Source organism: Brachyistius frenatus, unplaced genomic scaffold, assembly GCF_029030835.1.
Source record: "Brachyistius frenatus isolate BFR_SWC_R1_liver_20210118 unplaced genomic scaffold, ASM2903083v1 Contig_138, whole genome shotgun sequence".
NCBI classification, from domain to species: domain Eukaryota; kingdom Metazoa; phylum Chordata; class Actinopteri; family Embiotocidae; genus Brachyistius; species Brachyistius frenatus.
The window spans coordinates 102,064-116,090 of NW_027210737.1; the positions used below are offsets into that span (position 1 = coordinate 102,064).

The 14,027-nt window shown below is 41.9% G+C and overlaps 1 protein-coding gene across 1 annotated transcript; it reads right to left on the reverse strand.

The window, feature by feature from the left end:
• Window positions 1-6,268: 6,268 nt before the first annotated feature.
• Window positions 6,269-13,622, reverse strand: s100v2 (S100 calcium binding protein V2). Its single transcript, XM_069715130.1, has 3 exons — window positions 13,536-13,622; window positions 10,242-10,373; window positions 6,269-7,765 (listed from the first exon to the last, which is right to left on the reverse strand). Exons 1-3 carry the CDS (start codon window positions 13,542-13,544, stop codon window positions 7,598-7,600), a joined length of 309 nt encoding a protein of 102 aa, XP_069571231.1. The 5' UTR covers window positions 13,545-13,622; the 3' UTR covers window positions 6,269-7,597.
• Window positions 13,623-14,027: the final 405 nt, after the last annotated feature.

Below are 14,027 nucleotides of genomic sequence, written 5' to 3' on the forward strand. Positions count from 1 at the left end.
TTAATAATGTCATTTGAAAAATAGAATGTGCCTGTAGCTTACTGAAGCTGTGTAGGATGACGTCATGTGATGTCATACAGTACAGGTGAAGCAGTCGGCCGTGTCATCATTGATGATGCGATGCAGCGAGGCGAGTTTAGAAATGGTTCAAAGAGTGAAGTTAAAGAAAACTGGCTTTTACCAAATCAGTACTTAATTAATAATAAAGTTAAAGAATGATCTTTTAAACTCATTCATAAATTCTATCCAGCCAAAACTATAAAAAGGAAAAATTTCAGCAAGATATTGATGTAAAGTTTTTGCGATGACTGTCCAGAGACAATCAGATAAACAGAGATTTATTTTGACCCATTTGTGAAGAATTTCTGTCAGGACCTGTGTACCTTCATGACTGAAAATATTGATGAAAGATTTGCTTCATTTTGGAAGAATGTTTTGTTTGGTCTCCTGAATGAACTGAAAAACAACATGTGCACTTGATAAATCTTATCATTATAAAGGCCAAATTTCATATCCATCAATGTAAATTTACAGGTAAGAAGCTGAGCTTCACCTTCAACAAACAGTTAAGTAATATATTCACTCAGTTCAACTGTCTCTAAAGCAAAAAGCAATTAAAACTGTATTAGCTTGCACTAAGTTAAAGATTTTTGTAGACATTTTGATTTTTATTCCCCCTCGTACTGTACTGTTCTTCTTATGTTCTGTTATATTTGCTGTTCTTGTACTTAAATGTTTGTAAAATTCCAATAAAGCATCTAAAAAATTTAAATAAGAAATTGTTCAAAAACCAGTCCAGATGCAGGAGTAATCCTGGAGAGAGCTGCAGGCGGCAGGCAGCACCTGGACTTATTTTAAATGTTAACCTCTTAACCTTTCTGGTTAAAAGTTACAATATTTCTCTGGGAAATTTAATGCTGCAAAACTCAGATTATTTTGATTTATGAAGTTTAGATGACTGTGAGTGTTCAGAACAAACCAATGTCTCATTATTCAAAGTGTGATTAGTGAATGACCATAGTTTTTTTCCCCGTTTTTTTTCTTATTGTGTGCACCTTTTTGTGTTTCGACTAAATTTCCCCACTGTGGGATTAATAAAGTCTAAGTCTAAGTCTAAGTAGCTGGCTGAATAGGTATCTCTTACCGGCGGAGCTCCTCGGTGGTTACTGTTGTCGGCTCAGCTGTGTTTATACAAAGCCTAACCTCTGAGTTAATTAAAAAAGCCAAAGCTGCTGCTGGCACTGTCCTGTGAAACCCGAGGGACAGAAGAGCTGAGAGGTCCGTCTTCACTGCAGAATGCACATATTTCATGTCAAAAAGACCCTCAGTGGCCCAGGGGGGATTTTTTTTTCTGGACTACATCTACATTTCCCCCCCAAAAAGTGCTGCACCTCCTCTGATCCACAGAGAGAGGCTGGTGCACAGCTGCTGGTTGACTCGGTGTTCTTCCACCGACTGAGACAGACTTTTTTAACTACTTGCGTTCCCTTGCGATTAGTTTTACATTTCCTCGCTACATCTCTGCATTCCCTCTTATCCATATGAACAGTTGTTGTGATGGTTCAGTCCAGTTGTACTGCTCAAAGTACAAGATGTTAACTGTGATGTCCTTCTCAAAAAAGTTGATATCACTGTCTAATACAAGGTTAAACAAATTATTCTACTTTCGATATTTGATTTTACAAATCAAATCAAATTATTCTGTTATGTAACATGCACAGAGTGTTAGAACAATAATGTGCACGTCAACATAGAAAACACCGTGAGTCTGTTTTGGGTCCGTTTCAGTCAGGTTGCTGGGGTTTGTTCTGGATTTAATGTTACTGCTAATCTGCGTTTGTTGCCTAAATCCAATGAAAAGAACCATGACACATTTCTTTTTTTGACACATTTCTTTCTTTGACAGCCGGTGTGTTCTGAAGCTGACAGAACATTCATGCTGCAGTCTGTCTTTACAGAGAAGACACAGGAAGCACGTTCTACCTTCATCCCTGCAGATACACTGATGGTGCCGAGGTGAAAGCTGTGGTGTTAAAGTATATGACTTATTTCCAGAAGCACATAGGTAAAGATATTTTGTGTGACATCAATGTATTAAAGCAATTTAAAAATGTATATTCCAAACCACACGGCTGTGTACATTAACGAGAGCAAAGTCAAGATTGCTCCAGCAGGGGCTGTGTTGTCAGATGAATAAGTGTTGCCCCGTTCTGGTGGGGCAGAACGGTGCCGGTAAAATGGACACGGTATGTAAAAAGACAAAGGAAAGTCTGATCCAGGCACATTAGCCTGGGCTCAGCAGCCTTCACAGGCCGGTGGTAGAGGTGGTCCGGGCGGTCCGGGCACAGAGGGGGAGTTCGACCCATGTAGAGAGGGCCATTCATGTAAAAACAAAGGTCATTGGAAACTTTCATAATGATGTCTGCAACATCTCTTGTAGTGAAGCTCAGACACCTTCAGAGACGAAGGGGTTTGTATCTGTGGTGGATGCAGAGATGAAACCTCCAGAAAATTAGGGAGTTTGATTTGGAGGGTTGTTGTCGTGTCCACCTGATGCAGAGTGGAGATTGTTGTTTCCAGCCTTTGTGAGACGTGCATGTGTGGCTCCCACCATGAAGCATGGAGGAGGGGGGGGTGACTCTGTGTGTGTGTGTGTGTCTGTGTGTGTGTGCGTGTCGTTTCTCAGTTGGAGCATCGACTTTCTTATGAACAGATAAAAACCCACAGCGCTCCTCCCGGGTCTGTGTGGACTCTAATACAGATTAACTCCGCAACCACCTGACCTCCACCCGGCTGAGACTGAATGACAAGCAGCCAAAAGGTGCTCAGCCCAGTTTATGTGGGAACTTCTTTCAGACTGTTGGAAAAGTATTACAAGTGACAGCATAATGAAGCCGAGGCAGATAATGTCAAGCGTGTGCAAAGGTGTTATCCAATCAGAAGGTGGTTAGTTTAAAGAGAGTCGGACTGAAATCAAACTGTTGACAGCTGGAGATCCGTTCTGCAGGACTGGCTCATCTAATGTTTGTCCAATATCACAGCTCTGATTTGATTTGATATTCTAAGTTTAGCTTTTAGTCTGAGGCTAGAGTTCAGACATCTGGGAGAAGAAAACAGAGATTGTTGTGCAGGTAGCAGTTCAGTGATTTGAGGTTGTGAACTTGGCATGCTGTGCAGGGGAGGGGCAGATGAACAGTACTGTCCAAATGCATTAGAGGAAATGGAGGATTTAGAGTTTTTGGAGCCTGTCCCATATCCGGGTTTGAAAATCCGGATGAGTCCGCCTCTGGTGCAGATCTGGTCTATTCTGGAATATGCCTTTGACAAGGTCACCAGTTTATCGAAGTGCAATAAGAAATGACAGGAGTTCTCATTTGAGAAGCACAGAAAAGGTCATCCACACTCTCGCTATGCACACATTAGTAATGCATGTGATCAATAAATAAACTTGCATTTGTTTCATCTCTTCAACCCACTGACACAACACTGGTCCTCCTGACAAATTCATTGTGTATCGTGTAAAATTTCAAACACAAATGGGGTGTGATTGCATTTTTTTTACCCAATAAAAAAGCGACCATGGGGTATCAGTTCAGTATATGTACTACAGAAAGTAAAGGTTTTGTAAAGAGAGTAGCTGGTTTTGTGGAAGCGTTAAAAGCTGTGTTTACATCGTGTAGTCTCTGTACCTTGTGTTAGGTATCTTGTTCTTTTCCTTGGTTTCTGTCCTGGTATTTTGCTGAGGATGTGATGTTCAGCTCCACCGGCTCTCGCTCCTCCACACACAAACCAGCTGCTGCAGAGTCGGTCAAACCACACCGACGACACTCAGAGGATTGCGCTGGTTGAGATGGTGCTCACCTCTGTTTATCCATCCAGCTTCATGTCTCTGCAGATCAAAGTGTCTGTTTCTCTCGCCATGTCACACGTTACAGATCCGAGTTCTGTCGTCAGTACGGGACCATGTTCAGGTCCACACTGCGGCGTGTGAAACTGGAGTTCTATTAGTCTCAGACAGGCTTCATTGTGAACGCAGCAGGGAAAGGAGTGGGTAAGATGGCTAATGAGGAGAAAAGAAGCTTGGAGAGGATTAGCAGTGACCTGAAAACAGCCATGTGGTAAGAGGCTGTGTGCCTCACAGTGTCAAACATGAAGCTGCTGACACACAGCTGATGGTAATTGAGCGTATCACCAGACGAGTATCTGCTGTCTGTTTCTTGGTAGCTGTATGAGGCACTGACATCACTAACAGGCTTTATACTGTGATGGCATCAGGTATTCCAGTGAGGAACAGAAAGGTTATCCTGCTGCTCAGTCTTCATCATACTAGTCAGTTCAGTGCGGCACTCACTTCTGTGTGCAGCAACTGATCTACATACATTTCATTTATCAACACTTGCCTGCACTTGAACTACGGTGCCTTTAAGATGCATGTTGCTTTATTTCACATTTTAACTTTATTTGAGTTTAATTTGATCTGTTCTAATGCATGCTATTTCTTTTCTATATATAGATGTGTATGTTCCTTTATTTGTGCATGTCATTTTCTGGCTGTGAAGCACTTTGAGCTGCATGTCTTGTATGAATGGTGCTATACTAATAAAGTTTTTTATTATTGTTGTTGTTATTATTAACATTGTCAGGATGACTTTTTAACATTGTTGTCACTTAGATACATAAAAATATCGTATATAAAACAAAAATGTAAGCATGCTTTGACCTTCTGCTTCAGATGAGCCTGTGAATAACTGAAGTCCCACGAGGAGGTGGAACACAACAGCTCAGTGAAGATGCTAAAACTCCTCCACATCTACCAGCACATACTGTGTTTCTCTCTCTCTGTGCACTGGAGGACCGATTGTGAGTTACTCAAACCTCAGTGCAGAGAGAGCATGTGCAGGAGTGCAGCTCTCAATATCTTCTTAGTACTAAATAAAGAACTTGTTTCACTGTAGTGTCTCCTTCATCGTTCACAGGAGTCACCTGAACACTGAATATTTCACAGTTTAGGAGTTTCCTCTTCACATAATCTGCACGGCTTTGGACTGCAGAAAGAAACCTGAGCATCACTGAAAAACACACAGGACCGAAAGAAAAACAACTCAACTGATCAGGAGCTAAAGTCATGTATGCATCATGCAGCGCCTAAATACAATCACACACAAAAACAAATATTAGATCAACATTATATTTAACTATTCAGTCACACAACGACTGCAATCCTAACCAGGCAACTGCAAATGCCTCTGTGTGGACATGAGTTCATGGGAACTTGATTAATTAAGATTTCTTTGATAAAGTGTGCACCATTGCAGCACTATATCACTGGCGTGTGAGGGTGGGGACTCCCCTGGGTGTGGAACATGTGCTGTGTTCATGTCATGTGTGAATGTTTTGTCTTTTTCCACCGTTCCTGTTGTGCAGTCTGTGTAGTTGCAGTGAGAACTTATGTTCCTTAAACATAGAGAAACCTCAGGAGGTCACCTTTGACTTGGGAAAGACCAGCGGTGATACGGACATGGAGAGGGTCAGCAGGGCGAACGTCTTTTAAAACATGGAACAGTTTCCTTGATGTGTGCTGTTGAGGAGCAGTCTGCTGGAGCGGTTACCTTCATATTCACTTACAACATTTACATGTGTGAGTATCTCTGTGTGACCTTCATATTCAGTTAAACCACAGATGATAATAATTCACAGTCACCACAGAAGGAGAGCACGCTGAGCTACATTTTTTTAAACAGCATAATCATGAACATTATTTTGTCATTTACATTCATATCTGAGGACATGTGGACAGAGATATGACCTGAAGCTCTTCTGCCTGATAAATTAGCAGTTCCTCAGCTGCACTGCACACAACACCAAAACTACTATAAATAATGTGTAAGCATGTGCTGTTGCTGTAATGTCTGTCATTATATGTGGCATTTTGGTGAAGCCTTTTAGACAACTGATAGAATAGGTCCGACAACTTTTGGACAGATCTGTTCATGTGTGCTCTGTGGTGCAGGACTTCCACCTGGTCCGAGCTGGTGGAAGCACAAGGCCTTTAGCACGAAAACAAAAATGAATTATTAGGTTTGTGTAAATGCTTTTGAGTTTCTATATAAAAAAACAATAGAAAACTGGAAAATCTATTCTCTTACATTGTTAATTTTCTGTATGTTAACTTTAAAGCAAGAAAAAGCATTACATTTTCATCTATAAGCCACTTTAACTGTTGTGAAATTATTTTCCTTATTAAATGATGAAACAGTGAGACGTATACTATTGGAAAGTTCTTTATATGTTTATTAGGTAATTTTTCTTATGGTGTCGAACAGATCAGAATACAGAGAATGAAACTATAAATACAAAGAAAAGGAGGATCTGAGGGTAAAACATTAGTAGTATAAGAGACTATAAAGACACACGATGAGATGTCAACATACTGACATCTGGAAAGAATCCACTTGTGTTTGGTTCCTGATGCAGATGAAGTCAACTTTAGATGGACAGAGACCTTATCTCGGCTCCATCTGATGACCGAGCTCTCGTTCTGATGCTTTCAAATTATATTTTAGATATGAAACATTCCCTACACTATAGTACTGTATAAAAACTGTATATAAACTGTATCCATGACATTTTGTGGTTTTCCTCAATGGCCAAAGATGATCTGCTAACACTCATGTTTGAATGATTAAACATTATTTCTGAAGCTGTAATTAACAACAGAGGGCCAGTCATCCTCCTATTATCGTGATCCACTTAAAGGCACCATGAACCGCAAAGATGGAAAACTAACATGACAAAAATGGATCAAATGTGGGACAGTGACACTGTTAATGACTGAGCGTGATAACGCCCAGACGCTTTTGCAACAGTAAATTTCAAACTAGTCTTAAGACCTGCAGCGACAGAAGGGGACGAAACAAATAGTGATAATATCACACACATGCAGTCTCTCCTGCAACCCACCCACCATCGCCCCCTGCTCCACACAGCCATCACTCTATGAAGCAGATGTAACTCAAAGATTTATGATTTATGACCATAAGCAGGATTTTTGTTCCCCTCCAATGTTGGGATCTGGCAGCCAGAGAACCAAATCAGGCTGCATATCATGAACAAATAGTAAAATATAGAAGGACGGTTCAACCTCTATGAATGATAACATGTGAGACATGACCACGCCCACAAAACATGTGCAGCCAATATTCACATTTGCAGTATGATGAAAAAATACTACTTCATGGCCGCCGAATGGCTACAGAGATGATGTCTGGCACTAAGAAGGAGAATGACTGGATTACTTTGTCTTTGATACATACAATGGTAGTGTGAACCTGTAGTAACCTTTAGACTTAAACAACATGGGGATTTAAAAGTGAACTTGTCTGAATTTGAACTGGCGCAAAGGAAGCTGGGCCGTACACCGACACGAGATGGAGATCAGAAGAGTAACGTTTCAGCTGTAATGTTTGGAAACGGCTTCCTGTGACTTTGTATTTTTATATTCTGTCTGACTTGTAATTAGGAGAGTGATGTGCATATTGTTAGTAATATTCCACCGTGTAAAATCATAGTTTGCTGATGAGGGCTGAGGGTCTGCTCCTCACAGGAGGATGCAGCTGCATTTGGAGGTCTGGGCGCTGAGGACGCTGTGCTGCGAGGTGGCTACTGACTGGATCAAGTTCCAGAAATGCTTGAAAGAGATGCCCTCGCCGTCACCGACTCCCATCTTCCGCAGAATCTCACCCATTCCTTGCTCTGAGCTGGATCCCTGTTTAGACATCAAAATAACATGTGGGAGATTATTTCAGTGTGAAGGTGAAGGTGCTGCCGACTGACACAAACGTTATCGCAACAAGAGAGGTTCATTCCAGTTCATTCCAAATGGGTTTGGTAGGTCAGTTTTAACATTATCTGCCCTCAACAGTCACATTAACGTTATAACTGACATTTGGGAACATGGTGATATCACTGAAATGAAGTCAGATCAGTAAAGACACAGCTGAAAGACCAACTCCAGCCCAACTTCACATGTAGACATGACTGGATGGAAGAAACATTAAAGGTTAGCTGTACCGAACAGCTTCAAGTGTGAACATTCAGTATGTGTGATGTGTGATGTTGTGTGATGGACAGAATGATACTCTGCTTCCACCTTCCATCAACATGCCTCCCGTCTTCAGCAAAAGTCCCGATGGAAACGCACTCAGGACACATGAGATCAGATCTGTTCAGACCACATTCAGAGGTGGTCTGGGACGTTTGTGTCCACATTCATTATCTTTTTTCTTTGAGTTTATATCGTTTCATTTTATCAGAGCAGTGGAGATGCGCTGAAACAATGAATTAATCTGACCTTATTTATTGTGGTTCTGATGTTCTGGTTCCTGTTCTTGTGTTTATGTAATTGTATATTTTTGTGATGTAGCCTACGTGTTCTTTTGCACATAGATCAGGGGAGTGAGATCCGATCTCAAGGGGTCACTTAGGACGCATGTGGAGACGCACGATAAGGCCAGTTGGAAACAGACAGCCTAAAGATCCTATCTGTCCCGGAGGCATGTTGATGGAAGGTGGAAACAGCCTCTGAGTCTGTTCAGTGAAACGTCCCTGAGATTTAAACTATAAATCCGTCAGTCCTCGGCGTTGTCAGTGACGGTTCCATCTCCGACTGATTTTTATTGATGTCACCATGTTCCTCATGTAACTCAGCTGTTAACTTCTTGAGTACAATGTTATCATCAGAATTTAAAAAAGGAGATTGAAATGTTCCTCAGCTAATGTGTTGAATAAAGGCCAGACAAGCGTACAAACAGACAGACAACCTGAAAACACGATGCCTCACTGTTGCAGAGGCAACAGCACCAATAACCCAAAGCACTCAGATTCCCATTCCACACAGTAACATGATCAAATGATCAAATGACAAGGGCACCAAACAAAGGCAATCAGCAAATCTTCACTGGAGAATATTGAACATTTGACTCAATACTTTTTTTTAGCACATTAAATCTAGAATATAGTTTTGCTTCTTCTTGTAATGTGGGATCCACCTGCAGGTGTACAGAGCTGGAGAAGTCTTGTATATGATGTTCTACTGAAGTGGTCCTAAATACAGGTGAATGCACCCAAGATGCATTGAGGACGCATCAAAATCCACTCAGACTAGCTCTTTTAGCAGTGTGTACATGAATGTGTCTTGGGCCACACTGAAGGGCCGCCTACTAAACTGACATATAATATCCAATACAAATAATATCCTGCGTGATTCTGTAGCTGAACAGAACGTAGAAGAGATTTACTTCCAAACTGTGAACCGAAGTGCAAGTAAATCTCTGTTCAGTGAATAGAAACACAGGCGGTCTACTTGATGCTTGTTTTTTTTTAGTTCACCTCATCTGGAAACGTCACCGGTTTTGTGTTGGGAAACAAACTCTGTAGCGTTCGGACATTTACATTTTCCCGCATAATGAGTTTCAAGAATGACTTTAAAACTTTCCCTCTGTATTTTGAGCATAAAATTAAAGGACCTCATTTGTTTCATTCGATTATTTGCCATCTGGGGTGACATGCAGGTGTCCATGCAGTTTGTGCGAAACTGTTTACACACGACAGACTCATGGGTCTGAAGGCTTTCAGATAGATCTGTATTATCAGTAGAACAATAATAAATGAATAAGCAGGATTTTTCCAGTATTAGATTTCCAACCTTTGATAATAATTGTTTTGAAAATCAAACAGTCTAAAAAGTTTGCATTAAAGAGCATCATTTTTATGTCGTCTTGGTTAAAATAGATTACAATTCAAAACATCCATAGATTAACTTCTTCTTCTAACGACTTCTGTAGCTTAATCCCCCTCTTACCCTCTTCATTTACATATTCCAGTCAGATTGTCAACAAAATATAGCTAAATAAACAGTTTCTATTTGTTGTTCGTACTTTAAATCCTAACAAGCCGCCATTATTAGAGCTTTTAAGGCTAAACGTTTGCTGACGTTCACAAAATGTATTTTTACTGTTAAACTTCCTGATGAATGCCCACCTTGGTTGTGAGTTCATCTAAAGCTGAGATGATGGATCAGTTGACTGAGCCCAGTTCTTATGTGTGTGTCTAAGTCTTTATAGTGTGTGTGACTCTGAGTGTTTGCTGACTGTCCTCTGTTTGCTGAGGTGAGGTGTGCTGCCACACCCAGCTGCAGCAGTCACCAACAGGCCTGGCTGAGAGAAAGGCTGAAAGCAGTTTACCGGCACCACGTTGGCCAGCTGGGAGGACAGAAGACCTTTGAATTCATCTGTTTTCAGCATCGGACCGTTGTTGGCTGAAGCAGCGTGGAACTGGGAGACCAGTGTGTTGATGGCTTTCTCCAGGTCTGAGAACTGGGACACATAAAAAAGGAAAGAAGACAATAGAAAAAGGAAGGTCATTTTATGATTCATCTCCTGCTCGGGCTTTAATGTCAGCAGCTGAAGGACTTCACGAGGCACCAAGCACCTCCCTTCTTTTCTCCGTCACGCTTCACGCATGTACATTATATTACACTACATCCTGGTATTTATTTCGTGTCCTCTCGCTCCCTGTTTGTGTTTCCCCTCTGCCTTTCTGCCGGTATCACTGGCTTCGGAGCCTCAGTGTTTCTGGCCCCACCAACCTGCCCAGTGTTGTTTCTCAAAGCTGCTCTTTTCTCCCTCTGCTCTCCTCTCGTCTCAAACAGTCACGGCAGATGGCCGCCCTCCTCGAAAACTGGTTCTGTCTGCGGTTTCTTCCCGTTAAAAGGCAGGTTTTCCTCACCACTGTCGCCAAGTGGTGCTCAGAGGAGCATCCTTGGGTTTCTCTATATTATATTCTACTATGTAAAGTGCCCTCAGATGACTTATAATTTGACGCTATAGGCCTATAAATAAAATGGAGTTGGAAGACAGTCTGATCAGCTGCCAGACTGGCCCACCAAGTGATGCCTGCCATTGAAAAGGTGGAATGCATTGATGGTATACGAGCGACATACACAAGCAGTGCCACTGATACTATTTTAGAATTAGGCTTACGCCACTAAACCAGGAGTAGCATACCATCAACCACTGTTTGATCTCAATGCTACAACCTCTAAACACATCAGCACCTTATAAAGTTGTCGTAATGAACATGTTAGCAAACTAGGGAAGGGCATATAAAGCAGAAATACGACTCCATTTTCACTGATAACTGTTGCAGCACAGAAAAACGGAATCTTTCATTGGGTTTAGTGTTTGTGTCCATCTGATTAGTCCAGTATTTCCTCTCTTTTAGCTCTTGTTTTGGTCTCCACCACCTCCTGAGGGAAATGCCTGGCTCTTTCGCTGCTAAATGCTCCACTATGTTCCCAAGCCTGCTGCTGCTGGAAAGACACTGATAATACTGACCAGGTCTTTGTGAAGAAAGTTGCTAATCTCAGTGGAATTTACTTGGTTCAATAAAGTTTTAAAGAAGAGTTGTGAGACTGAACTACATGTGCTATAAGACCAAAGCTGAGCTAAAAGACTAAAAGGCTCAAATTCACAGGCAGTCATTTGATGCTAACTTTGATGAGAACAGTTAAATGTCTGCCTGTTGGCCATCAGTCGAACACGCTCCAGTCCTGCTGGTTATTCAGTGCATGTGGGCCAGCAGCCCTGTGGAAACCACACCCTGTCTGACTGATGTACCACAAGCTGCTGCAAGCCCTCTTCACCTGAATTCAAACTCCTCCACAGAGTGACATTATCCAGACGGTACCTTTTAAAATAGTCACTTTTGTACTTTTAACATTTTATGATTTTATTAAAGTACCCGTTACCGCACCCAAACCAGCTCACTGTTGATCAGCGAGGTGAGAGAAAGTTTAGGGGTTTGGTTTGATTTATGGCTTCATGATAAAATTTGGAAATATTAAACAGTCAGCGAGTTCTAGAAGCTTCTCCTCGACTTCAGGTCACGGTGGAGCATTGTTTGTTTGCTCAAAGTTTCTGCCCTTGACTGTCTTGAATCATTCATTTTAAGCTTCAGGATGTAACTGATTGTTGAGTATTGTTAAATTTGAGCTCGTCCTGTGAGGAAGGTCTGTGTGTTGGATGGAGGCCAGATGAAGTCTCCAGCAGAGGTTGAAGCTGCCACACTTTGCACTCCAGATTCACATGATAAACTACCAACTTATTATTACCAACGAACCTTTAGGACAATGAGAAATGTCCTGAAACAAAGGGGAAGTGATACTGCATTTTATCACCTTCTATACAACACACACTGGATCACTGGCTGAACTCGCCTGGATTGAGTATTCATTATTTCAGTTACACAAATTATTTATTGTACTTATTGTATGTACTCTGACTGTTATACTCTCATAGATGAGTGAAGCATCGGAGTTGTTATGAGTACTCAGTCAAAAGTGTAAAAATTCACTGTATCCTTTAAAAATTGACAACAAGCCATAATAATAGATGACTATTGTACATACAGGCTAATTTCTTCATGATGAGTTGTGTAAAATTGAAGAAATAATAGAAGTGGATCATGTTGCACCTGAAAACACTTTCAGAAGATGTTTAGTTGTTAATGTAAGATATCCATCATTTATCTCAGCTTATATTCATGTGCTGGACGTTAATCTAAGTTCCAGCAAGAAGCTGTGTATTTAAAGTTATGTTTTCATTATCTGAGACTACTGGTCTTACTTGAGCTTTTGAGTACAAGTTGCTGCGTAATTATCCAGTTTTGTTGAAGTTTATCGTTATTATTATAGTATGCCGAGATTCGACAGTGGAAAAAAAAAAGTTTGAGGTTTTTCAGTGCAGCAATTAATATAAGCTCAATTTCAAATTGAAACGAGAAATCCGTACTAATATGTAAAAGCTTGGTTTCAAAACTGTGTGGAATGACTTCCTGAAACGAAACCAAAATGACTTTGAAATGAAAACCATGAATTACACATTCCTGACATGACATTTTATGTGAGGTAGTTCACAAGTAGCCAACATAGGAGCAGGGCTGGGCTCTGAGGGGCCTTGGGGGGCCAAATTACCCACAGATGATCCACATTCGGGCCACCAGTGTGGGCTGCCAACGGAGACCCCACTATAGGCCCCGGGTGGATGGTTGGGCCCCCGTGCCCACTCGAACCCCGCCGGGTGCGCGCGGCAGCTCTCAGGTCGGACTGCTACTGAAGCGCGCCTTCACAGGGAGGGGCCGCTGGCCGCACACGTCTGGAGAGTTTCTCACCAAAATAAGTTCAAGGGAGTTAATGTGAGAGTCTGAACTCAGTCCGAGCGCTTTGAAAAACACATGCTAAGTTTTTACTCGGACCATCCGGACCAAGAGGTCCGAGGTTTTATCACCTGGCGCGTCATGGCGCGTCTTCAGAGGGTGTGTGAGGCTACAGAGGAAAATTCAAGCCAGCAGAAAACCGAGGACAAGATTCTTCTCCCGACGAAAACAAGGACAAAAGCCGATGTTACCAAGAAGTGTCCCACCTACCTCAGGTTTTACATTCCGACAGTAAAAGAGTGGTTTTCGTTCTCATTTCTTACCTGAGCCATGTCGACTGTAGAGTTGTCTTCCTGTGTCTGTCTTTCTGTGGACTGAGCGGAGCTGCGTCTCTGTCACCAGCTGGCAGCATTCCTGGATCCTCCCTCAGCAGGAGAGCAGCCAGGAAGAAGGAGCAGACTGACGCAACGCCTCAAACCTGCCACAATTACAGTTTACAGCTTCCATACACCTCCTCATAATGTCCTCTTGTATCATATGGTGCTTATACTGTATTTACTGATGTGCTTCCATATTTCTGTGAGGAGCAGCTCAACATTCATTCAGCTCGCTCCACATCTGGAAACCTTTAGTGGAGTTGGACGCTGTTGTTTTACGCAATAACTGCCTGCAAGTTTGGGCTGGTATCCTGCTTTTCTTCCACCCCGTCACGTCACTGTGAACCTCAGCAGTAAACGTTAGTCTGACACCAACCCTCCTCGGATTTTGCAGCTTTTATGGAAGTCTGTCAGGTTTCACGAGAGACTTCAGTTTTG